Source organism: Aphanomyces astaci, assembly GCF_000520075.1.
Source record: "Aphanomyces astaci strain APO3 unplaced genomic scaffold supercont1.17, whole genome shotgun sequence".
Lineage (NCBI taxonomy): Eukaryota > Oomycota > Saprolegniomycetes > Saprolegniales > Verrucalvaceae > Aphanomyces > Aphanomyces astaci.
Genome location: NW_009798280.1, coordinates 722,922 through 747,093, shown reverse-complemented (window position 1 = coordinate 747,093; position 24,172 = coordinate 722,922). Strand labels below are relative to the sequence as shown.

General features: G+C 48.6%; 6 protein-coding genes across 7 annotated transcripts; 3 read left to right on the top strand and 3 right to left on the bottom strand.

Annotated features, from left to right (window-relative positions):
• The first annotated feature begins 30 nt into the window (after nucleotides 1–30).
• On the top strand, nucleotides 31–3,433 carry H257_08088 (methionine-tRNA ligase). The gene is made up of 6 exons (XM_009833870.1): nucleotides 31–1,135; nucleotides 1,227–1,460; nucleotides 1,963–2,097; nucleotides 2,152–2,337; nucleotides 2,646–3,002; nucleotides 3,066–3,433. Exons 1-6 carry the CDS (start codon nucleotides 98–100, stop codon nucleotides 3,297–3,299), a joined length of 2,184 nt encoding a protein of 727 aa, XP_009832172.1. The 5' UTR covers nucleotides 31–97; the 3' UTR covers nucleotides 3,300–3,433.
• Nucleotides 3,434–3,765: 332 nt separating this feature from the next.
• Nucleotides 3,766–8,400, bottom strand: H257_08087 (hypothetical protein). The gene is made up of 9 exons (XM_009833869.1): nucleotides 7,920–8,400; nucleotides 7,073–7,672; nucleotides 6,696–6,945; nucleotides 6,319–6,650; nucleotides 5,723–6,191; nucleotides 5,604–5,660; nucleotides 5,016–5,521; nucleotides 4,624–4,935; nucleotides 3,766–4,458 (listed from the first exon to the last, which is right to left on the bottom strand). The coding sequence occupies exons 1-9, from the start codon at nucleotides 8,307–8,309 to the stop codon at nucleotides 3,847–3,849; spliced, it is 3,528 nt and encodes a 1,175-aa protein (XP_009832171.1). The 5' UTR covers nucleotides 8,310–8,400; the 3' UTR covers nucleotides 3,766–3,846.
• A 1,661-nt stretch (nucleotides 8,401–10,061) lies between these two features.
• H257_08086 (hypothetical protein) lies at nucleotides 10,062–10,672 on the top strand. The gene is made up of 2 exons (XM_009833868.1): nucleotides 10,062–10,460; nucleotides 10,503–10,672. The coding sequence occupies exons 1-2, from the start codon at nucleotides 10,079–10,081 to the stop codon at nucleotides 10,634–10,636; spliced, it is 516 nt and encodes a 171-aa protein (XP_009832170.1). The 5' UTR covers nucleotides 10,062–10,078; the 3' UTR covers nucleotides 10,637–10,672.
• A 217-nt stretch (nucleotides 10,673–10,889) lies between these two features.
• Nucleotides 10,890–13,471, bottom strand: H257_08085 (hypothetical protein; the record flags this gene model as incomplete). Its single annotated transcript, XM_009833867.1, has 8 exons — nucleotides 10,890–11,084; nucleotides 11,151–11,420; nucleotides 11,585–11,736; nucleotides 11,825–11,973; nucleotides 12,042–12,355; nucleotides 12,391–12,576; nucleotides 12,619–13,159; nucleotides 13,317–13,471. 8 exons carry the CDS (start codon nucleotides 13,469–13,471, stop codon nucleotides 10,890–10,892), a joined length of 1,962 nt encoding a protein of 653 aa, XP_009832169.1.
• Nucleotides 13,472–14,293: 822 nt separating this feature from the next.
• Nucleotides 14,294–14,511, bottom strand: H257_08084 (hypothetical protein; the record flags this gene model as incomplete). Its single annotated transcript, XM_009833866.1, has 2 exons — nucleotides 14,294–14,441; nucleotides 14,489–14,511. 2 exons carry the CDS (start codon nucleotides 14,509–14,511, stop codon nucleotides 14,294–14,296), a joined length of 171 nt encoding a protein of 56 aa, XP_009832168.1.
• Nucleotides 14,512–16,824: 2,313 nt separating this feature from the next.
• Nucleotides 16,825–24,063, top strand: H257_08083. Of its 2 annotated transcripts, XM_009833865.1 has the most exons (13): nucleotides 16,825–17,245; nucleotides 17,676–18,213; nucleotides 18,671–18,806; nucleotides 18,860–19,152; nucleotides 19,719–19,905; nucleotides 19,970–20,201; nucleotides 20,776–20,977; nucleotides 21,356–21,709; nucleotides 21,795–21,875; nucleotides 22,234–22,559; nucleotides 23,057–23,215; nucleotides 23,282–23,512; nucleotides 23,670–24,063. In XM_009833865.1, exons 1-13 carry the CDS (start codon nucleotides 16,848–16,850, stop codon nucleotides 23,845–23,847), a joined length of 3,315 nt encoding a protein of 1,104 aa, XP_009832167.1. In that variant the 5' UTR covers nucleotides 16,825–16,847; the 3' UTR covers nucleotides 23,848–24,063. The 2 variants fall into 2 exon arrangements, with proteins under 2 accessions (XP_009832167.1, XP_009832166.1); XM_009833864.1 differs by lacking the exons at nucleotides 23,057–23,215; nucleotides 23,282–23,512; nucleotides 23,670–24,063 and having other exon boundaries at nucleotides 22,234–23,055.
• Nucleotides 24,064–24,172: the final 109 nt, after the last annotated feature.

Genomic DNA, 24,172 nt, shown 5'->3' with positions numbered 1-24,172 from the left:
TCAGGCCCAGAATTGCCTAATTAGGAAACCCTCCGAAACCATATCCCTTGCCCTGTGACTGGCAGAACGAGATTTTTCTGTGGCTGACTCACAGACCATGGACGAACTAAACAAGCAAGTGGAGGCGCTGGAAGTGTCTGCGCAGACAGAAGAGATCAAGCTGCGCGCGTTGGAGGCGGAGGCGCCTCGCAGCGAGAAGTTCTACATCACGACGGCCATCCATTACACGAATGGACAGCCGCACATGGGCCACGCGTACGAGAACGTCACGTCGGACGTGATCGCGCGGTACCATCGCACGTACGGCCGCGACGTGTTTTTCTTGACGGGCACGGACGAGCACGGCCAGAAGATCGCACAGACCGCGGAAGCGCAGGGCGTGACCCCCATCGCGCTGTGCGACAAGTACTCTGGCATCTTCCAGAAGCTGGCCAAGGACCTGAACATGTCGAACGACCATTTTATCCGTACCACGAGCAAGCAGCACATTGATTTCGCGCAGTTCATCTTTGGCAAGGCCGAAGCGAACGGCGACATTTACAAGGGCACGTACGAAGGATGGTACAACGTCCGCGAGGAGACGTTTGTGACTGAGAACGAGGCGCAGCTGATCGACTTCAAGGACCCGACAACTGGCACGCCGCTCAAGAAGATGCAGGAGTCGTCCTACTTCTTCCGCATGTCCAAGTACCAAGAGCGCTTGATCGCCCATTACCATGCGAACCCCACGTTTCTTCAGCCGGAAACCCACCGCCAGAGCATCTTGAAGCGCCTAGAAGAGCCGCTCCTCGACCTCAGCGCGTCGCGCACGACGTTTCGCCACGGCGTACCGCTGCCCAACGACCCCGACCACGTCATGTACGTCTGGTTTGACGCACTCTCCAACTACCTCAGCGGCATCGACGGCATCAACTACCCCAACGGCGCGTTGTCCAAGTACTGGCCCGCCAGCGTCCACGTTATCGGCAAGGACATCACGTGGTTCCATTGCGTCATCTGGCCATGCATCCTCATGAGCGCGGGATTTCCACTGCCCACCCGCGTATTTGCGCACGGATTTGTGAATGCGCGAGACGGTACCAAGATGAGCAAGTCGATTGGCAACGTCGTGGACCCGTATGACATGATTCACAAGGTACGGTGTGTCTCAGAATCAGAAATCGGTCCATCTGAGTCGGCTCTGAACGAATCAGAGTCGGAATCAGACTCATGTCGTGACTGACTAGTATGGCGTGGACTCTTTCCGGTACTTTTTGGTCCGCGGCGCCAAGTACGGATCCGACATGCCGTTCTCAGAAGACGAGTTCTTCAACATCCACAATGCCGAATTGAACGATACGCTGGGCAACCTCGTACATCGGGGGCTCGCGCTCAGCGTCAAGTACGCCCACGGCCACGTCCCCGACGTCCCGGCGACCCCATGCTTTGACGTGGTAGCGTTGAAAACGGCCACAGAGGAGGTATGTTGTTCACTAGGTTCAAATGTCACCCATACGCATCTTGTTCTTCTTGTTTGGGTCTGGAATAGCTTGTTGTCGTTTCACCACGTTCAAATGTCCATGATATATATATGTATATATATGCTCTGTCCGGAATAGGTTGTTTCACCACGTTCAAATGTCCCCCATATGCTGCTTTTGAGTGGGTCCGAAAGAATTTGTCATTTCACCCAGATCAAATGTCCATGCTTCTGGCCTTGGCTTAGATGGATACCATAAATTAGTGTGATGGGTTGAATGCACATCACACTAGGTTCAAATGTCCATATGCTTCTGACTTTATTCATTTATAGCATGTATACCCATCATCATACCATGTTTAATACAATTTGCAGTTTGCCACACACAGCTCTGCTTTCTACATCGTGTTGTGCCCGAATATATATATATACTGTATATATATATATATAGTACCTTTTTATATATATTTTTGTCAACACGAGTCCAACACGGAATACATTAGGCGTTTCAATCGTATGCATTGCAAGAAGCCGTGTTCCGGTTCATCGAAGTCGTGCGCGCGACCAACGGGTACCTGACAACGGCGGCGCCATGGCACATGACGGACGACCACGCCAAGCAGGTTGTGGTGCGAACCGTAAGTTATTCGAATCACAACATCAACAGCGTTAAGAGCCTTTTTGCTGGTTAGATTTTGGAAGCGATTTACGTGTTTGCGCACTTTATGATTCCATTCATGCCTGCGACAGCGTCGCGGGTGTTTGGGTTTCTGCACACGCCACCGACGACATTGCCGTTGCTAAGCAGCGACTTCAACAACTTGGTACCGGGCACCCCCATCAAGAACGTGACCAAAGACGACATTTTGTTTGAAAAGGTACAGTGCATTTCACTCATATTTGGACTTGCGAGAGATGTTTCACCAAATAGCTTTCGAATCCATTTGATCCTATTGTTAATCTTGTACACACTATACAACGATTAATATATATAACGTTATATGATTTTGCCCAATAATGCGGACGGGTCAAACGTTTGGATTGGCAGAAAATTTTGTGATTTGATTGGCGGTTTTGTAATCGATTCCCTTATTCGAGTATTCTGCTGACGACTGACTATACTGTAGTAGTTTGTGTACGCTTGTCATTCTTCCCATCTTGCAACGACTAAGTACCCCATATGTAGCTAAAGTCCGAAGCCGAATTGGCGGCGCTCGCGTCCAAGCAAGCGACCGCCGCGCCGCCACCTGCCGCCAAAAAAGCCAAGGAGGACCTGCCATTGTTTGCGTCTTGCGATATTCGCGTTGGCACGATCATCAAGGCGTGGCATCACCCTGACAGCGACAAGCTGTTTTGCGAAGAAATCGACGTTGGTTTGGAGTCTGGTCCGGTGCAGATTGCGTCGGGACTTCGACCGTTTTACTCGCTGGCCGAGATGACGGGGCGTCGGTGCCTCGTGCTGCTTAACATCAAGGCGGCCAAGCTAGGGGGATTCAAGTCCAATGGGATGGTGCTGTGTGCGTCGTCGGAAGCGCACGACGTGGTGAGATAGATGCTTTTCATCTATTTTGAATGGTATGCTGATCAAGAGAGATGTGTTTGGTAGGTCGAGTTTGTGGAGCCCCCCGCAGGCGCTGTGAATGGCGAGCGCGTGTTCATCGCCACAGAGTCGGGCGATCCCGTGTCGGAAGGCCAGATGAAGAAGCAAAAGGTGTGGGAAAAATTGAGCGCCGACCTCAAAACGGATGACCACCGACAAGCCACGTACAAGGGCCAAGTGATCCAGACGTCGGCGGGGCCAGTGCTGGCTAAAACGCTGACGGGCGTGCATATTGGTTAACCGAGAACAACTGGACCAAGGAAGAGAGGAAGACTACTACTAGTACGTAGTAGTAGTAGTAGCTAGTAGATGGCGGCTAAGGGTGGTGTGAACCCTCATGAACTAACTAGTACTCGACACCCCATTCCGTGACATTTTGTACTTTACCGTATTTCAGCAAACGACAATGTGATCATGAAATTGCCTTTTACAACTAGATTAAGCACACTACACTGGTGTAACGATAGATTGTGCCTTGTGGTTGCTATTTGCAATACCAAAGTGCGGTTGTCAGTTGATTCGAAAGTGAAACACCACAAATCGACTGACAATCAATTAACCAATCAAAACCCAGAATACCATTCAACTGGCCAATCGAACGCCAGCACCATCGGGACGCTTCACAAACTTCAGTAACAAACTATCGATTGTTTTTAACCTTGTATTTTGTCAAGTGAGCACTGTGACGATAATCAAGTATAATTCGCGGATGGACTATATTTTGTGTTGTTGACTGGATCGGTCAAATCCTATTTGCAGTCCTTGTTATTATGGGAATAGCATGGGGCTAATACTTGTCTACTTCGGGGAGGTAAAAATCCCATTTTTTGCTCAGTGGCACATCGGGGGGTCCCCGAGCCGCTTGCAACGCGTGTATTTTGCGCTCGTCCCGTCGGTGTTGGGGGGGTTGCCTGGGCGACGCCGCCTGTCGTTGGGGGGACCAGCAACTTGGGGAAGGACTACCATTAGTCGATTCCTTGGTCGGCGACAAGGACGACGCCACTTGGGGCAAGCGAAGGGCGCGACATTCGGACGACAACTTGGTGGGGCTGGTTCTCACATCTGGCACCACCAGGGGTCGCGTGGCGCGGGTGTGGTTAGGGCTGTCTTTGAACTTTGAAGGCGAAAACAAGGGCGGTGTGTGTTGGAGGGGGTCAGTCGTAGCCTTTGTAACAGGGGTGGCCTTGTTGTGTCCTTCCACGAACGTGAGGTACCCCGTGGGCTGGACGGCGTGGGCGAAGGGGGGTTGAGCTTGGCCGACCAAGCGATGCAGCGCGAGCGACCGAAACGGACGATAGTTCATCTGTTTGCATGCGTCTTCGGATGGAAGAGAGTGCATGTTGTTGGCCGTGTCGACCAACTGCCACACCCCACTCTTGTTAAAATGGGCTCGAATGGCCTAAACAAGGACGTTCGTCGAACCATAAATACATGGCGGCGACATACTGTGTCACACACAACTCCACATGGAAGCCAAAACCCCCCCTCCCTTGATAACTGCTGGTGGATTCTTTGCCCATAGAAACTATATACCCCCCCCTCTTCTTCCCCATTGCTTGCTTACCTTGAACGGAATGGCCCAGCTGTGCTCTTGCCACACGCGGCCGACCAACGTCGTGAGAAACTCGTGTCGGGACCACGTCGCATAATCTTCTTGAATGTCGTACAGATCGTGGAACGCCACTTCCACGACATTTCCTGCATTGTCCAGCCCTTCCAGCACCCCTTTGTTGCGGCTGATCGAGGTCAACGTCAGCACGTCAATGAGCGTCCCGTGGATGTCATGATGCGTCCAGACATCGTCCACAGCGGGGGGTCCGCGCGTCGCAAGGCCGCTCACTTCACGTTTGTAGGTGTCGATGGCCTTCGCATTGTCCTACAATGAGCACAATTACCACCCCCGTATATCCTGAAAACAAGTCTATAAAGCTCAATATGGCATGATGCTTTGTGTACCGTAGCGACGGCATCAACGACAACTCCATTATGTACCCCCCGAGAAGGCGCTTTGAACGACATCAAGAGGGCGTCGTGGAGGTGCCACGTGGAGCCCCCAAACAGCCCCACGAGTACCCCCCCTAGCGTCCACAGCTTGATCGAGACCTGGCTCGACGTGACGACGAACGTATCAACCACATCCGACGTTTCAATGTACTCCATGGCCTTGATGTCTTGGTCGGGTTCGTACGCTTTCCACCGATGCAACTGCCGCAACGTCATCGCAGGTTCTTGCTGCGGGTCGCTGGCTTGCATCACCACCACCTCCCCCGACGCCAGCGCCAAGATGACGAGCATGCCATCCGTGTCGACTTTGGCGACGCGGATGTCGGCGTGCAACGTCGCCGCCAGGTCCACCGTCGCATGGTGCAAACTGAACCGGGGGTTGAGCCACGACACAGATGAGCTGCTGGTCACGACGATCAAAAGGCCCAGCTTGCGGGGGTACAACAACGTTTCAATGCCTACATTGAGGAGAGCATTCATTCGTCGTAAATACATCAACATGCCCTGGGTCGTTTTTGGTTGAGAAACGTATAGACGTACTAGATGAAAACGGAAACTTGGCCACAACGTCGCCCGAATTCAAGCCCCACAGGATGACTATACACAAAACGTACGTGATTGAGGCAACCAAAGAACTAATATTGATATACGCGACGCACCACAGCCATCCATGCCACCGGTGGCAATGAACTTTTGCGCACAAAACGATACGGTGAGGATGTCATCCGTGTGCCCCACCGATAAGTCCTCGGGCATGCGATTCACATACGCTTGGTCAAGGCTGTCCCGCCACACATACACGCGTCGGTCCCAGCCCACGCTGAGGATGTACTTGGCTTGAGTGAACCCGCGCCCGCTCGAGTGGGCCACGGACACTGTGATGAGCGCGACCCCCGTGACTTCATTGGCTTGGGGGGCGGATTTCCTAGATGGGGGCGGCTGGGTGTGCATGGTGGGGGCGGCGGCAGCTCTCGCCACGCGGTCAAGTGGTGTCGAGGAGGTTAATGCATATTGGTGGCGCCGCTTGTATAATGTGGTGAGGCGGCTGCCGTTGCTAAAGTTCCAAATCGTTACTTGCGTTCCAACGTTGCTGCCAGTGATGAGTCGTCGTCCAGTGTCGTCCAGGGCCTACAACATATATATATTATATACCTACAGTAATATCAAACCATGATCCAATCGTGGTTGTACATCACGATTGTATATATACTATGTACGTATCCTTGGTTGTCGTGATACCAGGGGTCGTACATACCGCGGCGGTGATGGTCGTGTTGGCCATGTAAAAGTGCGAGATCACACTCCCATCTAAGACGTTCCACAGCACAATGTGCCCGTGGGCATCCATCGTAACCAGCTGTAGGAACGACGGGTTGAACAGCACTTTAATGATCGGGGCTTCATGGGGCTGCAGCGTCTCGGACGGCCCGGCGGCGTGATGGATAGGCCACTGGTTCACCGTGCTCGAGCACGTAACCAAGTGCTTCGACGCCTGGTCAAAGTAAATCAACTTTGTGTGCCGGTTGTCATGCGTGGCATCGTGGATGGTCTGGAGGCACTTGAGCTGTCGGACATCCCATACGCGAACTAGAACCGTTAATTAGAGTGGATCTAGAAATACGAGGTTCGTACTGCTGCCATCGTCGAGTCCGAGACTGATCAAGTTCTGCCCTTCTTCGTTCCACACAACCCCCTTGATCGAACAGCTGTGGCCCCTTAGTCGCCCAAGTAAACTCTCGGAAAACGGACTCCACAGCAAAATTTCCCGCTCGACGCCACAACTGGCAAAGAATTTCGGACGACCGCACCAGACAAAGTCATACACGGCGCCTCGGTGAAAGGCAAAGTGCCGTTTCAATACCCCTCGGTGCACGTCCACGACCTATATACATACCCCCACCACAATTCTCAACATATACATCATCCTGCCGTGTTGGCCATATATATATATATCATTTCGTGTCGACATAGATCTATCATGTCGTTCGTACGAGACAGTTCGACATTACCTTGACGGACCCGTCGCGGGACGCCGACACGACGCTGTTCAAGTCGGTGACAAATGCCAACCGCGTCACATGATCTGTATGTCGGTCATGGCGAGCGACCACGCATCCTTGCATTGTCACAGTGACGTGGCTGGGGCAGTCGCCGTCACACAAGTGCCACGTCGCATCAAACGCAATCTTGGTGACACCGCCGACGTCATCGCCAATGTACAGCACGTCCTGACCTGTGTCGTCGTCGACCATGGCGCAGAGGGCGAGGGGGGTCGCGTGGTGCAGCGCCCCCGATGGGACGTGCGACTGCGCCGTCTTGTCGGCGGACACGAGGTCAAAGAACTGCACGCCCCCGTGCAGAGATGCCAGCGCGATCTTGCCACTGGCTTGCAGATACGCCATGGCTGTGACACAGTTGCTCGTGGTCTTCCCAAGAGCTCGAAACGACGCTAGCGGGGTCCACCCTGCGTTCCACGTCTTGATCGTGCCGTCTAGGGATGAACTGACAAAGTGGCCACAGGCAGCGCCAGGGGGCAGCGGCTGGAAAGCCACCAGCACATCTCGGACACGAGGCTGTGACGACGACGAACTGCCTTGACGCGTGTCGTTCTACCGTAGTAGTTGGTGCATTCACAATATGTAACAGTGTTTGTGTGAAAACGAACAAGAGTTTCAACCACACGACAACGATGGACTACAGCAAAGGGGTTACAGTAGTAGCTGATGTAGCTGTTTGTGTAATACAGCAGCGCGAGTTTAGAACAACGACTAAACAAGAGGGGGTATGGGGGGTACTGGCAAGGGCGATCGCAACGTACTAGTACTATTCGAAGTACTTACTACATAGAGTACGTACGAGATTTTCGTCCTGGGGGACAACAAACGCGACGCTCGCGAGTTGGGTGGCGGCGTCGTGGGCGGACTGCGAATGTACAAACATAAAGTTGGTAAACTCGTCCCAGTCCACCGACCCGTCGGAATTGGCGTCGATCTTCATAAACAGCTGCGAGATATGCGTCGGGCTCCACGCGTTGGTTTCCAGAATCGCGTGGAAGTGGCCCACGAATTGCTTTTCGTTGAGCGCGCCACGTTGTTGAAATACATGGTGCAATTTCATCAATTCAGGCAGTTTGAACATGGAGTCGTTCAGGTGCGCCGTGCGGCGGACGACTGATGCAAACCCGGCCGGCGAACCCAACGGAGACGGCTTTGCTGGGGACGCCGCCCTCATGTTGTTCGCGGACATGTAGTGCGACCCTCAAAGGAGGACCAAGGCGCCAGCGGTGGATCGCGTAACTGGCGCGATGGTCGTGGCGGTTTCACTTTTACCCGGTTGCTTCAAGTGTGTTGTGTTGCCATCAAAGCAAAACGTTACTACCCTGGTAGAACAACTACCACCTTTCTAGCTAGTCGTTGCGAGGGCTATCTATACATACCAGGTAAGATTATCGTGTCCGTCGTGCGAACACTACAGTATTTTCAAATCGATTCGAAACTGGAGCCCTCTGCAGAATCGAATGTCTTATATTTATGGGTTAAAAAACCGCCTAAGCCAATCAAATCATGTCTTGTCGAATTTCTGCCAATGCAAACGATTGATCAATTGGATTCGAATGTTATTTGGCGAAATCACTCACAACTCAAAATTTGGGTGAAATGCACACTGTAAGTTACCTCTTAACAGTAAAACGTTACTAACATAGAAAACCAATTTAAGAACTCTTTTTCCGAGACGCTGCGGTGGAAGGAACGAAGCTCAGCATGGATGCATCAGATTCACATTCCGAAAAGTGCTGGATGAGGCCAAAGCGGAGTTAATTCATTGGGCATTCAAATAATTGTGTTTCACGGTCTATTTGACAGACATAAATACCATTTTCGAAGCAAATGTTCTCAAAACGTGAGAACCAGTTATTGGTGCACACAAGTATCTTAAAGTTTGTATCCCCAATTGCATATTTTTTGTGTGGTTAGGTTATGTAATTTCAGCAGTTAAATATTAAATCCAGACAGGTCATGCAATTATACAGTTGTGAGTAACTGACAGTGACCATTTTTGAAATTGACGCGAGTCCGACATTTTAGGAATCCACAACCAGGTGTGCACGAAAATTGGAGGTCCAACATCACATGCAAAGGTATTTCATGTAATGCGATGAATTACACTACAACGTAACAGCGTTCTTGTGGTTGGCTTTGACTTGACCATTAGGCAAGGGCTTGAGACCCATCATGGCAGCGACACGGGCACAGCACCAGCACCGCTCTTCGCTTCTTCTTTCGTTCGGAGTGCAAGTCACCCGTGACTACAGTAGTAATAAGCCTCGTGAGAAATATATACATACGTGTACAATGAAAGTATTTATAACTTTACCGTCATTCACAAATCTCCTCAAAATGGCTTTACGAATCGCCGTCCACATCCACTGCTGAAATAGATGCGTCGCATTCGATGGCAAAAAAGTAATACAACTTGGAGTAAATTACACAATTCAATAATTCCTGATGAGTGATACGATGCAAGAACATCAAAAACTACTGTAATAGACACAGGTCTTCTTCACAGCTTGTCGGCATGGTAGGGCGTGGCCCGCGGCGCTTTGGTGTCGTGGTGGTGCCGGCCTTTGTCGCGTGCACACACTTCATGAGGGTGTTGTAGGGTATCTTGGAGAACGCTACCACAGGCTTCCCGTTTCGCCCAGCAATCACATCTTGAACAGCTCTGTCAAGCTCAACGCGTGTATATCGCGATCGTGCATGACAGGCGCCAAAATTCACTTCGTGTAATTATTAGATTAAGGAGGTTATCTCCCAGTATTTTTACTACATTTGATTGGCTGATCCAAGTGCACCATTAACTGTAAATGGTTCGAGCACCTGTAAATTGGTTTTCTACGTTACTCCGAAACACAGGAGAAACACGTTAAACGCTTTTTAACGAAATCAAGGCAAGGCTTGTCCGGATAAGCAAACATTTGGAAGTCCATCATCTGTTGCCCTTTCACAGTCAACTTCATGTCAGTCACCTTAACGACCATGCACGCTCACTTCACCCTGGCGGCGGCAGCCTTAACCTTGATCGGAGCTGAGGCCCAACCAATTGGTCTGCGCCCTCCATGCGAACGCGGCTTGCTTCTTGAGATGGCAGGAAAGGGTATTTGGTCCCGATGTGCCGACAAGACTGGCCTGGATATCAATGATGTGGACAAAGCGAACGAAGCCACCTTGTGCAGCGTCCCTGAGTGCGTCTACGTTTTGCACAAGGCCGCCGTCTTGACAACTTGTGACGACGCAGCGTTGTTCGCACAGCTGTGTACTGCAAACGCGACCGAACCCATGCCCACAACTAGTCGCGTCACCCCCACTACAAATACGATTCTGCCCACCACCTCATCAAGTATGCCAAGTACGATGATTAGCATTGTTCTAACGTCGTCAGCGCCAACTACTCAATCAACCCCAAGCAGCACCTCGACGCAGGTGACATCCGCTCCGCAAGTCACGTCCGCAGGCCTATCGCTCGTGGGGGTATCGTTGCCCGCAGCTATCATCCTCACAGTGGCATGTTTATAACATACTACGTAATACATACTTCGAAGTACATACCAATCTTACTCAACATGTAATGGGCAATATACTTATATACTACGTAGTACTTATCAGTACATGCATTCGTGTACCACGGTCCCATTCATTGTAGTCAATAAAGTACTTGGCCAAAATCCCCTCAAGGGGGGGCTCCTGTGAAGTGTGGCGTGGAGGAATCCTGGGGTCCTCATATACACTTCCCAAACTGTAGTTAACAAAGAGCAATTAACTACCATCTCTACTTTACGACGAAGTCTTCGTTTGTGTGCCCCACCAGCATTTGGATGAAGTAGTGCGTGGTGGCAAACCCATCAGGACAGCATACCCCCGTGGGAAGGTGAGCCGCGAGCTCCGGAACATGCACTTGCACATAGTTCTTTTCAGGATGGTTCTTAACCATGTCGCCAAAGGCATCGGCACCCACAATGTGACGCTGCCACCGCCGCCGTTAAGGTTGACCGCTTTCAGCTCAGCAGATCCAGATGCTGACGACATCCACATGGACAAATGGCGTCGGCAGCGTCAGCTCCCGCCCCGTGGTTTTGACGAGTAACTTGGCAAGCAACAGCCCCAGCTTCGGCTGGCCTGCGATCTTGTTATCCGCATCATGCTTCTGGTACTCGCCCATCTTGCCACTGACGATGCGCTCGAGCACGTGGAGCATGGCCGGATACACCTCACCAATTCGCAACGCGGTCGTCGTCATCATGATGTGCTTGCCGCCGAGGCGCGGTTCCAAGAATTCCGCACCTGCCTCTAGCAGCACCCGCTCGATATGGTCGCCACGCACAGCGACAAGACATGGCGCTCAATGTGGGAGCCCTAAGTCGCGCCGGCGTTAATGAACACGTCGTCCCCGGACGCCGACAGGGCGTAGAGAGACGGAAATACCCGTCAACCCCTGGCGCATCACGAGGGGCGCTCCAAAGGCACAAACAACAGCGTCCACGGGTCCTTGGGCGACGACACGGGAATGTTGGGGGCATTGGCAGTGACCACGGGGCCTGTCAGAGGTGGCTTCAACCCTTGGTTCCCCGCTGGCGACGACGGAAGAGGAGTCTGATGGGGGGGCTCGTTGTGGGTGGCTGGAACGCAGACAAAGTCGGCGTAATCGGCGTCGCCGTTTGATACTTAAGCGGGGCCGCCGATTGTATCAGCCGAGACGTCTTGTACATCGATGGCGGCTCCCGTGCTGGTTGGTCCAATGGTGTATGCTGTTGTTTTGGTGATGTGGGTTTGGCAGTAAACGGGCGGGACAAGCAGTTTGCTTGGGGGGATGGCGCTGCCATGCATCCGCCTCGGACAGCATTTTTGACGAGAGACTAATATGACGACGAGTAGGACACATCGGCGGCAGGGGGTTTGGTTGGATTGCCTTCAACGTCCCCACTTCCAAAACGCGGTGGCTGTCGCGCGAGCAATCATCGGATTGACCGCACGCATCTTGGCCGGCACCATACCTCGGCACCCGGTGTGAACCGTGTCCCTTCCCACGCTCTTGAACACCTCGACCAGGAGCATCTTGTCGCACGCGCCCGCCGACTTGTCCGACAGCGCGTCGATCGTGTTTTCGACAAAGCTGCGTATATCCACCTTACTACCAATCATCTGCGTCATCTCGACGGTCCACCCGAGCAACTCGGCGCGGCCACCGGGGTTCTTGAGCGCCATAGCCACGAACGGCAGCAACGAGTCGAGACACACCTGCTGATCGCCTCCTTGTTGTCCGCCACCCCCACCACGGGGTTGGAGCCCACGAGCTTGGCTAGTTTGGCCACAGACGGCCTCACACTGGCGGCCACAACCCCTATCACCTGCACAGCCTTGGTCTTCAAGTTGGCGTTCGAGTCACTCAGGCGCGCCTTGAGTGACTTGGTGAGGTCCACCACCCCCTCGATTGACAAGCCCGCTTCGTCGCAGATCCGCTGGGCTTGTTCCATCGCACCCAGCCGCTTCTTTCACTCCACCTTGTCGCCTTCGTTGGCCATGTCCACCAGCAACTCCTTTGTGTTCTGGGCGCTAACGTCCACAAGGCCAAACAGCGTCCCAGATGACGCAGCACCCCAGATGACGCAGCACCCCCTCCTCCCTCCACATCCGTCTTGGCCACCCGAGACCCCGCAAACGATTGGGCTGAACCCCACGCCCTCGAACACGGCCACAACGCTGTCCTTGGGCGATGGCTTCCACCCCTCCAGGTTCAGCAGCGGCCGCATGGCGTCCCCCAGTTGGTCGTACAACGTGCCGAAGACGGCGTTGGCCGACATCCGACATGCGGGTCTCGGAGTTGCTCGACGCCTTGCCGAACGGCCCCTTAACGTACTCGATGACACTGCTGGGGTGCACGAGGACACGCCAAAGTCGCCGACGCACACGCACACGAACTCGAGGCACTCGAACTGCGCCAGGGTCGTCTTGATCACAGACTTGTGCCGAACGATCGCGGTCAAAACGGACTCCAGTCCGACGAGCTCGGCCAGCGCCAGGAACATGGGACGCACCGTCTCCCTAACCTTTCAGTCACCCATCTTGTCCACCGCGGGGCACCATCGTCGACACGACCCCCAACCCCATCGACACGCACAACGATGCAATGGTAGCTATCGCAGGTGCTCTTGAGTACGTACACGTTGGCCACCTTGAGTGTCTTGGACTGGGAACTCACGTACACGACGACACGAGCCTGAACACTTCTTCCGGCGCCTCAAAGCCAGCTTTGCGCTCCGTCCACTGGGCGTTTTCTAAGTTTGTCACGATGCTCGAGCTCCATCCGTCCAGGGCCAACGCTTCCAGCTGCATTTCGGCCTCTTGTGGGGACATAGTGATGATCTCCAAGGGTCGATGCGGCGGTGGCACCAATGAACAAGGGGCACTTGCAGCGAACAGGTGTTGAATGCGATCGTAAGGCACAAGTCACCCGGGGATCAAGCAAATGCAGTAGTAACCCCTCACCTACACAAGCATGTCTTGCATACTTGATGGGTGTTGTGTGACATCGTTTCGATGCACTTGTTCAAGTCACTCTCAAACGACTGAATTCAATGCTACCATACGTGATCACACATCATCACACGCTATAGTTAGCTCATATTCCCTCGACAGTAGACCGACCAAGCCACAGCTAGAAGCGAAAACACTTGCAACCGTACAAGGCAATAATGTATTCCAAGTCGCGGTACTGTGCATAGTACCTCACACAGTAGTGAAGGCTGCAACTACGTTCCCCCACCAACTTTTGTACGACAACACACGGAAATAAGAATTGTGGTCGACATAGCAGCCGTGGAGTTTGCCGCAGATTCGCGAGGCTGCAACTGGATGGGCTCTTTGCACGGACAGTCTTCGCTGAACAGTACATCCATCAAAGAATCACCGCAATCATCATCCTTCGGTTCAATGTGCTACCCATATTTCTATTTACTTTACGATGGGTAGTGCAGCTAGCTACCCATGGATTCCAATTGACAATACTTTAAACTAGTATTGTTTTGACGATTCATCGTACTTGGCATCCGTCAATGTCTTTGAATGCGGGCGAGTTGCCCCTTCAATTCTACCAATCCCATCGACTTGGGCGGGAAGCCCCTACTCGACTCCATCCTTGGTGCCCCACTGGCAATGCTACTAGTAGTACCACTGGCGCTATGAAACTCCAAGCTCGGGGCTTTGAACATGATGGTGGGCGCTGACTTTGATGGCCGCGTCGGTCACCGCCGCGCGCGTTCGGTTGTCCGACGTCATGTCGAGCTTGTCGAACGTCTGCGGCAACTCGGCCAGCTTGATCGCTTCACTGTTAAAACCACTCACACTGTAGAAGTACTATTAATAGTATCACACCTGTTCCAAGGAAATGTCGACATGGGCAAACAGCCAATCAAAACGCTCCCCAACGCATTCCAAAAATCGCACCAAACTACTGGCTGAAATTATTGCATGACCAGCCAATTTTAGATCCAATGTTGAATATTGAGTGCCGACACATGAACACAGGTAACCACAGTGCATACACGTGTAGGCGACTGGCGTTGCTGTTATGACTAGAGATCTGACGGACCTCGGCTGGAAAAAGATAATTTTCGAGCAAGCGATGGATTATTTCCGAGCGAAGCCTGAGCAATTTCGATCAAAGTTGGGCCACTGAGGCACTTTTCAAGCGTACTTAATAGGAACATAAAGTGTTTTCCTTGCCATAAATTCCGAGTAAAACTCGACATACATGTATTATAATGAAAATACCTTACATAGTAACCTCTCACACGTGGTACTAGGGGTTAGGCTCATTGGCGGGGGGTTACTGTAGCGATAGCTAACCACCGGCGATGTGCATAACCCCGGAGAATGAGCATTACATGTACTGTATGGTGCGCGTCATCTATAAACTACCAACTTTTCACAAAATTCTGACTTCTATTTCATATTCAGTACTCAAAATTTCAGCAAATTGAGACGTATACTCGATAGATCTCAATGTGGTGAAGAAATTCTACGTCTCCGATTCAAATTTGGTGATGAATTGGTCCTGAAATAGATATTTAACCTAACTGTAACGTTAGCGGTATTTTACATGGGCGTTTGGATATTTTTGGCCATTGGGGTGGCCGCTGAGATGTATCTTGATTTTTGTATGTGACTCTTATCCGTATATAATATCCAGATGCAGTTGGGACCTTTAACCTCCTACTCCAGTGATAAAACGCATGAAATCGGTATTTAACGTATTTTGTTTTGGGTTTAACGTACACTTAATGTACGTTAAATAATAAAACCTCCACTTTTCGATTTGGCCAGTTGGAAGTTTTTAGATGACGTGCGTGCACCATATATCCATCGCGATTTAGGGATTAATGGGTTACTAGTACAGTGCTATGGGGTATCGGGGTTCCGAGGTTACGGGTTTCGGCTTGGTCTATTGGAACGGTAATTTAGAAACATATGGACGAACGTAGTGCTCTAAAACTGACCTGATTTGGTGTGCCCTATTAAGTACGCTCGGAAAGTCTCGCTAACTATAAGTTATGGTGCCTCGTGAGGAAATAATCCATCGTTTGCTCGAAAATAATGCTTGGCACCACCACCACCAACTTGTCCACCCCTCAGACCCCGCAACTCACATCGTCACATCCCAACAACGACTCGGTATCAATTGCCATATCTCTCATTGTTACTCCGGAGTACTAGTACTACGTAGTATAACTTTATATTGACATCCGCCAGTGGACTCATACCTGGTACCCGAATTTATCCTTGTAACGCAACCAATCATGTTTCATCAGTAGTATCGAACTCTTCAATCTATTTACATGTCCCACTTCTGCATTTACGCTGTAAGTCGAGAAATTATATGTCGACTTATAGAACACCCACATGATTTTAAGTCGGAGTTTAAGTCGAATAGGCTTCCTCATACCGTTGTATTTGGGGATGCGTCCGAGGTGCTCTCCACCGCATCCCCAAATATCCCCAAATCTAGTTACAATATTGGTACCTCGAAGTTACGGATAATTTGGTGCATCCGGGTGTTTTCGTTAGATTTGGCTCGGACGGGTCCCAAAAACTGAAGATTTTGGGGATTATCCCGCTGATTTGGGGACAAAATTGCCCGGATATAAGTCTGTTGTTGTAACATAAAGTAACGGTACTCGTACAACCGAAGTCTTGGGTTATAGAGTTAGGGAATAACTGTAAAAACGTAAGAGCAACACGGCGGGGCCCTTTCCCAACTCGTTGCTCTTTTACCATTCATACAGTAGTACTGTAGGGAAGTGTGTACTGCGCTTTGTATCGTATCCGCAACCAATCCAATTCCCTTGACTGAGCAGACAGTCACTATGGCTTGGGGGGGGTACGCGGCACTGTACTGGTACAGTACAATTATGCCAAGCACGCCATACAGAAGCGGCGACGAAGTTGCCCTTCCACACTAGTATACCATACATGTGCACACAATATGGAGTGCGTCATGGACAGATCACAATCGCCACACTATTCCCACCGCAACCAGTGCCTCCGCGTCCAATTTCAGTACACAACGCGCCCGTTGCGAGTTTCATTCATCTTTTGGGGGTGAAATTCCCTTATTTGAGTACCGCCCTCGTCGTTGCTGATTGGTCCAATCTGGTTACACACTTGGGGAGAAACGACGAGGGAAAGGATGACAAACATCACTTTGCGATTGAAAAGCCAGTAGACAAGAGCGATGACCGTGTCCGATTTGATCTTGCTGCCGCAAGTGAGCGAGGCGGAGGTGGTCAATGAGCTATCCTCTCGGTACCAAGCCAACGACATCTACACGTACATCGGCCCTGTGCTCATTGCGGTGAACCCGTACAAGCTGATCAAGAAGAACGGCAAGTCGCTGTACGACGAGTCGCTGATCGAAGACTTTTCCGGGCGCGAGATCCATGAAAACGACCCACATCCGTTTGCGATCGCCGAAAGCGCGTACTCGCACATGATCAACTTCAAGGCGAACCAGTGCATCTTGATCACGGGTGAGTCGGGCAGTGGCAAGACCGAAACATCCAAGCACGTGCTGCAATACATCGCCAACATCAGCACCAAGGCCCGCACGCGCCTCGCCGTCAACCAGTCTCGGTACGCTTGTGATACATGTACACATTCAGCAGAGTTGCTTTCTGTCATCACCAACGAGTGAATCATTGTCACCGATTCAAACGTCTAATTAGTGTATGTATACCTGAAATTAGTGTGTAAACAGACATCCCGTTTTACATTCAAAAACTGATTCCGACGAAAAAGTCGATCGATTTTGATTTTTTTTTACCACCCGCCGAAATTCTATAATATATATATATATATATATTCACATATTTGTGGATCAAGCGAGTATAATTGTGACACTATTTGTGATCCTATATATATATATATATATACATATACATATGAATATTATTTTTCTCGAGTAGAACACTACCCGACATATTTGTGGATCAAGCGACTATAATTGTGACACTATTTTTGATCCTATATATATATATATATAAATAATATGTTTTTCGAGTAGAAAACTATCCGACGACAAAAAGCACGCCATCGACAAAGTCGTCAACAACGTCCGGCGCATCTTAATCCGAGCAAACCCCGTGCTAGAAGCGTTCGGGAACGCCCAGACCGTGCGCAATAACAACTCATCGCGCTTTGGCAAGTACATGCTGCTGCAGATGAACCCGAGCGGCCAGGTCGTGGGGGGATTTGTGCACAATTACCTGCTTGAGAAGAACCGCGTGATCACACAAGCGGCGGGAGAGCGCAACTTTCACTGCTTTTACAACCTTCTTGCAGGCGCTTCGAAAGCGGACAAGGCCGAGTGGCACCTCGAAGACGCCACGAAATACGCATTCCTGCAGCATGAACAGCGCACGATCCACGGGGTAAATGACCGCACCGAGTTTGCCGACCTCGGCCATCACATGACGGCTGTCGGCATCGCAGACGACGACCAGCGACAGATTTACCAGCAGCTGGCTGCGATTTTGCACCTTGGGAACGTGGTGTTTGTGAGCCAAGTAGACGCGAGCCACAACCCCTGCTGTGCCATCGACGTACGTACATATATATATATTATGTATTTCTATGTGCATAATTATAGTATCGAATGGTCGACGATTTGATTGTGTGCAAGTTGGTTGGATTTTATAGATATATATTTGGATGGATGGGGAGTTTCATGACTACCGTGTCTAAACTATTTCACGGCAAAAGCGTTTTGACTGTTTAAACGTGTCATCATGCACGTTTTTTCTGTTTCGCCGTGTCATCATACACACATTATTCACGTTATTTCGACATTAACGTGTTTTAAGCCGTTAATTTATTTTGCTACTTAATTATAAGAACTCGAATTAGATGTTTTTTACGTTTCATATGACACCGCGTATGGCATTTATATGTACATAAATTCAGTTTTCAATTGCATAGTAGAATTCATGACAAATGGAATTTGATCTTTCGGACTGAATTAATATTTATTTTTGTATTAATTGTTTATATTACGAGTAGCCAACCACCAAACAATCGCTCCAACTCGCAGCCAAATTGATGGGGGTATCCGCTGACAGTTTAGAAGACATGTTCACGTTCAAGTCGCTCACGATCAACCGGTCGGAAATGCGAGTGCCGCTCACGGCAGCCCAAGGTATATAAATATATATTTAAATATATATATATATATTCACGTGACGATCGCAGGTGAAAAGGTGCTGCACAGTGTCGTGCGGTGCGTGTACGACAACATCTTTACGTGGCTGGTGGAAAAGGTCAACAAGGGCATCCACAACCCATCGCGGGCGTCGCAAACAGTGGGCATATTGGACATTTACGGGTTTGAAATCTTTCACGAAAACCTTTTTGAGCAACTTTGTATCAACTACGTCAACGAAAAGCTGCAGCAACTGTTCATCTCGCAGACGCTGCAAAGCGAACAACTCGAGTACAAACGGGAGGGTATAGCGTGGGTCAACATTCAGTTCTTTAACAACCAGGTACGATGAATGTATATATATATATATATTTCAGGCATATATATACATACAGAATGCGTAAAAGTATCAATATGTTTACCAGTGGTCGAGTAGGATTGGTTCATTATATATATATATATATATATTTCAGTCATATATACATACAGAATACTTAAAAGTATTGATTTGTGTACCAGTGGTCGCGTTGGATTGGTTTTGTGTGTTGATTTGCTGGCTGGCAAAGGTTGCTCTCTAGTTCGAAATACGATTATAGTAATTCTTAAACTTCTTCGGATCTTTTCTTTTGTAAAAATATATATATGTTCAAACGAATGTTCGTGTCGACATATCTAAAACACAATATATATATATATATATATATATATATATTATACATGTTTTCATAACTATATAATGCTTTAACAAGATATTTTTTTGAATCGTACGTTTTGACATATGATTTCCTGACTTCTGTTTATCAGTTTTATATATTTTATTAAATATGTATCACCCACCACCACCTACAACGTCGATTGATATATATTTGATTTCGTGTGATATATATACATGACTTGGTTGATTTGTAGGTGGTGTGCGATTTGATTGAAGACGCCAAGATGCCTGGGATCTTTCCTCTGCTGGATGAACAGTGCGCCATCTCCCAAACGTCTGTGGATGTGCTCATGCATCGCTTCAATGAGACGTACGTGAAGGAGCCGCACTTTATCAAGTCTCGCGTCAAGGGCAGCGTGTTCAGCGTCCGCCATTATGCTGGTACGTACGTCGTTGCTTTGCCATGAGAACGATGTATATAATTAATATATTTATGCGGTGGTAGGGGTCGTGGAGTACGACTTGAGCCACTTTGCCGAAGCCAACATCGACTCGTTTTTCACTGAATTGTACACCGAGTTGCAAAAGTCCTCGAACGCGTTCGTGCGCAACTTGCTCAAAGATGAACGATCGAACAAAGAAAAACTCAAGCGCCCTCCGTCCACGTCGTTTCAATTCCGCGCCCAAGTGAATGCACTTGTCCAGGACCTCAACATGTGCAACCCCCACTACGTCCGGTAATACAATCTCGATGGATTATTATATAAGTGTACTTTTATACATCTCTGTGTATAATGTATATTATTTAAGAATGCATATACACGCATATCTATTTAAATAATATAAAGTGCATATACACGTATATCTATTTAAATAATATTAAGTACACTTATATCTGTGTATTTTATTATTATTTATGAATGCACCATCTGGTGTTGGATTTTTAATCTTTTTTCATTTATATTGGAAAAGTATTGTTTGGTCAATGTGTCACCAATGATTTCGTTGATCGATTGGAGGGTAGTCGCCACGTACATGCTAAGACTTGCTAGAACTAGACCAGTACTAGCCAGTAGTAGTAATTCTACTAGTACTAGTTTGGTACGAATAGTAGGAGTATACTAGACCTAATAGTGCGTACAACCACTGCCACCAGTGTGTTTTAAGAGTTTAATAGTGCTCGTGTATGAAAACTCTATTACTAGCCCAGCCTACTTTGTGCTACCATCGGCTCATTATGTAGATATTATCATGATTGTCCATGCTTTTCTATTTAGATTTCATCTTACCAGTTTATGATTGTTGTTGTAGGTGCATCAAGCCCAACGAGAACAAGATATCTGGCTCGATCAACAAGCAACTGGTCACTGCGCAGGTGCAGTGCCTCGGGCTAGTTGAAAATATTCGCGTACGCCGCGCTGGCTTTTGCTACCGCGAAACGTACGCGACTTTTCTGCACCGGTACAAGATCCTCTCGCGCACGTCGTGGCCAGCTGTGCACAACTGCTCGTCGGTACAGTACTAGCTAGTATTATTACTCTTTCCCCCACATCTATTTTCGTTGAAATATAATCGATTCGTACTAGCTAGTATTATTTATTACTCTTTCCCCCACATGTATTTTCGTTGAAATATAATCGATTCATGTCTTATATGTAGCGTACTCGATCTATGTATAGTGTACATGGTTGTTCAAGATGTCCTTCTGTTTGTTTCTGGCGGGGCTAAACTAGTATGAAATTTGATTGGCAGGCCATTCTAAATCTTAAGCAAGCCACTTTCGAACGGATTTGACCATGTATATATATATATATATATATATATATGTATTTGCAATAAATACTATGCTGCCATTGTTTTTTCTTACATGTTGGTCATGTATATATATTAGCGTCAAGCAACGGTGGAGCTGCTGACGGCGGAGGACGTGGGCGTGCTCCCGAGCCTCCAGCCCGTGTCGGCCCAACGCGAGGCAGAAGCGAATGGCCAGCAGCGCCCGTTGACCCCCCTGGAAGTGTATCACATGCACTTGGCGGCCAAAAACAACAAGCCAACCGACGGCCACGAGGTTCCGCAGCCCATCATTCGGTTCAAAGAAGACATCGAGTCCCTCGGGTGCTTTTCCCTCGGCCGGAACAAGGTGTTCATTAAGCACCCCGCCGCCCTCTTTTCCCTCGAGCGACTCCGCCAGGACAAACTGCCCCAGATCGCAAAAATCATCGAAGACGCTTGGGTCCGGCGACTGGTACGTTGTACTGTACATGGATGATAACATTGTGCCAGAAGATCTTTACTAGTAAATGGGTATATATATTTTAAATCTCTTGTAGCTCCGTGCGCGGTTGGCCAAATACGCAGTCGTGTTTGCGGACTTGAACACGCGATATTCTGCCATTCGAGACAACCTGCAGGTAGTACTTCACATATCCCCACCTTCCAATTTATATATATATATATATATGTTCATATTTGTATTTTAAATCCCTATTTTGTTTTTATAAATATATATATATATATGTACACATTTGTATTTTAAATCTCTATTTTGTATTCAATATTTATTTAAATACTCTTGCTTCCTGTGTTGTGTCCTGCATACAACAACAGTCAGTAGTATACATATTCCCACTCATATATATATGTTGTTTTCGAATGTGTTCATTCCCACTCTACATGTGTTCCATCTCTTGGGTATATATATCCATCCATCCATCCACTCGTATACTCTTTTAATTGTTGGCCTCACAACAAACTGAAATGAATGGCCAGGATCGCTTGATGCGCCGCAATGGGGCTGCGGACAAGGCCACCGTGGCGGGTCTATACTCGCACTGGGACCAGTTGGCATCCAAGGTCCTGCAGCCATCGTCGCGCCTCCGCAGCCACCTCGCAGCCGGCGAAGTGTACAACGCCGCCAGTTTCTTGACGAGCTACGCCAAGCGCAACGCGGCTGTGCGCCACCTAAACAAGGTCAAGAAGGCCGTGCAGGTGTTTAGCTCTCGGTGGAAGGGCCGCCAGACGCGCCGAAACATGTCGCCAGACCTCGCGCGCAAGTGCTACAAAGCTATGCTTGGCATCCGCACCGAGTTTGAACGGTGCGCTCCATACTCCTCTATATATATATATATATATATACATCGTGTCTTGTGTGATGATGATTTGGATATTATATATGTATATATATATATATCCATTGTGTCGCCTTGAATGGGATAAACCACAGGTAATAAATAATGTATGGTCATTGGGGATTGAGCGAGTCGTGTATATCTATAATGCATATTGAGTGCAAGAGATACAGTAATCACGACAATAAATATATATATTGCTTTGGTTGCAATATATATATCCCTTTGGATCAATCAATTTGTTGACTTGCGGTATTTTATTTTCGTACAGTGTATCGATTTTAACAATAACACTAGTAATGGTCCTGTCTATATTTCGTGAAAATAGAAAACTGGAATTTTTTTACAACTTTTTAATTCCTAAGATTCCATATCATTATTAACACGCATATATTAAAGTACATATTAATATATATATTAATGTATATATAAATGTATATATATATATATATAAATGTATGTAGGTTGTTTGGCAAGAAGAAGCGGCGCCGCGATACGCTGGACCGGGTGTACTTGGGCGATTATTTGAATGTGAAGAAGCACACTCCTCTCCTAGCGTTGCTCAAGGCGAGCAAGGAGAGCCACGTGTTGTTTGCTGGCGAAACCCACAAAATCAACGAAAAGTAAGACCTATATATATATATATATCCAATCGACATTGGTAAACCATCTCACGTTGTTGATGACAGGTTTGTGGCCCAGACTCGGCTGCTTTTGATTGGTGAGATGAACGTCCACAATATCAAAGCGGACAAGATGGACAAGCCCAAGGAGCGCCGCGTGGTACCCATCGCGCAGCTGTCCAAGATCTCGATGAGCTCGTTGCATGACAACTATTTGTTTCTGCATGTAAACAACGACGTGGGTCTAATGTACGAAGTGGACCAGAAGACTGAAGTCGTGCTCGTGCTCAAGCAACGGTGCGTTTAAATTGGTTGCTTTGTTGGAAATTGACAAGCTCAAAAGTTTGTCGTGAATTTTGATTATATTTATTTTTTTATATAGCTTGAACGAGCTATGCAAACGTGATTTGCTGTATTTGTCGTGAATTTTGATTATATTTATTTTTTTATATAGATTCAAGGAGCTATGCAAACGTGATTTGCCAGTGGCGATCTCGGACACGATCGAATTTGAAGCGAAAAAAGGCATGCGGCTCGCGTTTCGATTTGTGAAAAATCAAAACACGACTGTCTCGACCATGGAAAAGCTGGACAAGAAGAATGGCCAAGTGAACGTCGGCACCAAGTACTAGTAGTTGTCGGCGACTACTATAGTACTACTACTACTACTAGTCCACGCAACAACACTGTCTGTAGTAGTAGCCCCAATTGTATATATTGGCCGCGAGCGTTCGTGTTGGATGATGTGGATGCAAGTCTCCATTATCCTTCGTCGCTTGAGAACCAACCATTAATGTTTGTGTTGATAATATATAAAAATCCATTGGTTGTGGAACGTCATACGTAAATACCATCCATCCATCCATCGTGGACGATCGATTGTTTGGTCTGCGGAAATTCACAGTAATTGAAGTCACACACTAAAATGAGCTGTTGATGAATTCCTGGAATCGGGTT

Excerpts from the sequence above, each read along its gene's own strand:
- H257_08088 (XM_009833870.1), top strand. The coding sequence starts at position 98 with ATGGACGAACTAAACAAGCAAGTGGAGGCGCTGGAAGTGTCTGCGCAG. Across the intron at positions 1,461-1,962 it reads TGAAAACGGCCACAGAGGAG|GCGTTTCAATCGTATGCATT; the intron begins GTATGTTGTTCA and ends GGAATACATTAG. Across the intron at positions 2,338-2,645 it reads ACGACATTTTGTTTGAAAAG|CTAAAGTCCGAAGCCGAATT; the intron begins GTACAGTGCATT and ends CCCCATATGTAG.
- H257_08087 (XM_009833869.1), bottom strand. The coding sequence starts at position 8,309 with ATGTCCGCGAACAACATGAGGGCGGCGTCCCCAGCAAAGCCGTCTCCG. Across the intron at positions 7,673-7,919 it reads TCCCCCAGGACGAAAATCTC|AACGACACGCGTCAAGGCAG; the intron begins GTACGTACTCTA and ends CTACTACGGTAG. Across the intron at positions 6,651-6,695 it reads CGGACTCGACGATGGCAGCA|TTCGCGTATGGGATGTCCGA; the intron begins GTACGAACCTCG and ends TAACGGTTCTAG.
- H257_08086 (XM_009833868.1), top strand. The coding sequence starts at position 10,079 with ATGTCAGTCACCTTAACGACCATGCACGCTCACTTCACCCTGGCGGCG. Across the intron at positions 10,461-10,502 it reads TCTGCCCACCACCTCATCAA|CGCCAACTACTCAATCAACC; the intron begins GTATGCCAAGTA and ends TAACGTCGTCAG.
- H257_08083 (XM_009833865.1), top strand. The coding sequence starts at position 16,848 with ATGACCGTGTCCGATTTGATCTTGCTGCCGCAAGTGAGCGAGGCGGAG. Across the intron at positions 21,710-21,794 it reads ACGCTTGGGTCCGGCGACTG|CTCCGTGCGCGGTTGGCCAA; the intron begins GTACGTTGTACT and ends AATCTCTTGTAG. Across the intron at positions 21,876-22,233 it reads CCATTCGAGACAACCTGCAG|GATCGCTTGATGCGCCGCAA; the intron begins GTAGTACTTCAC and ends ATGAATGGCCAG.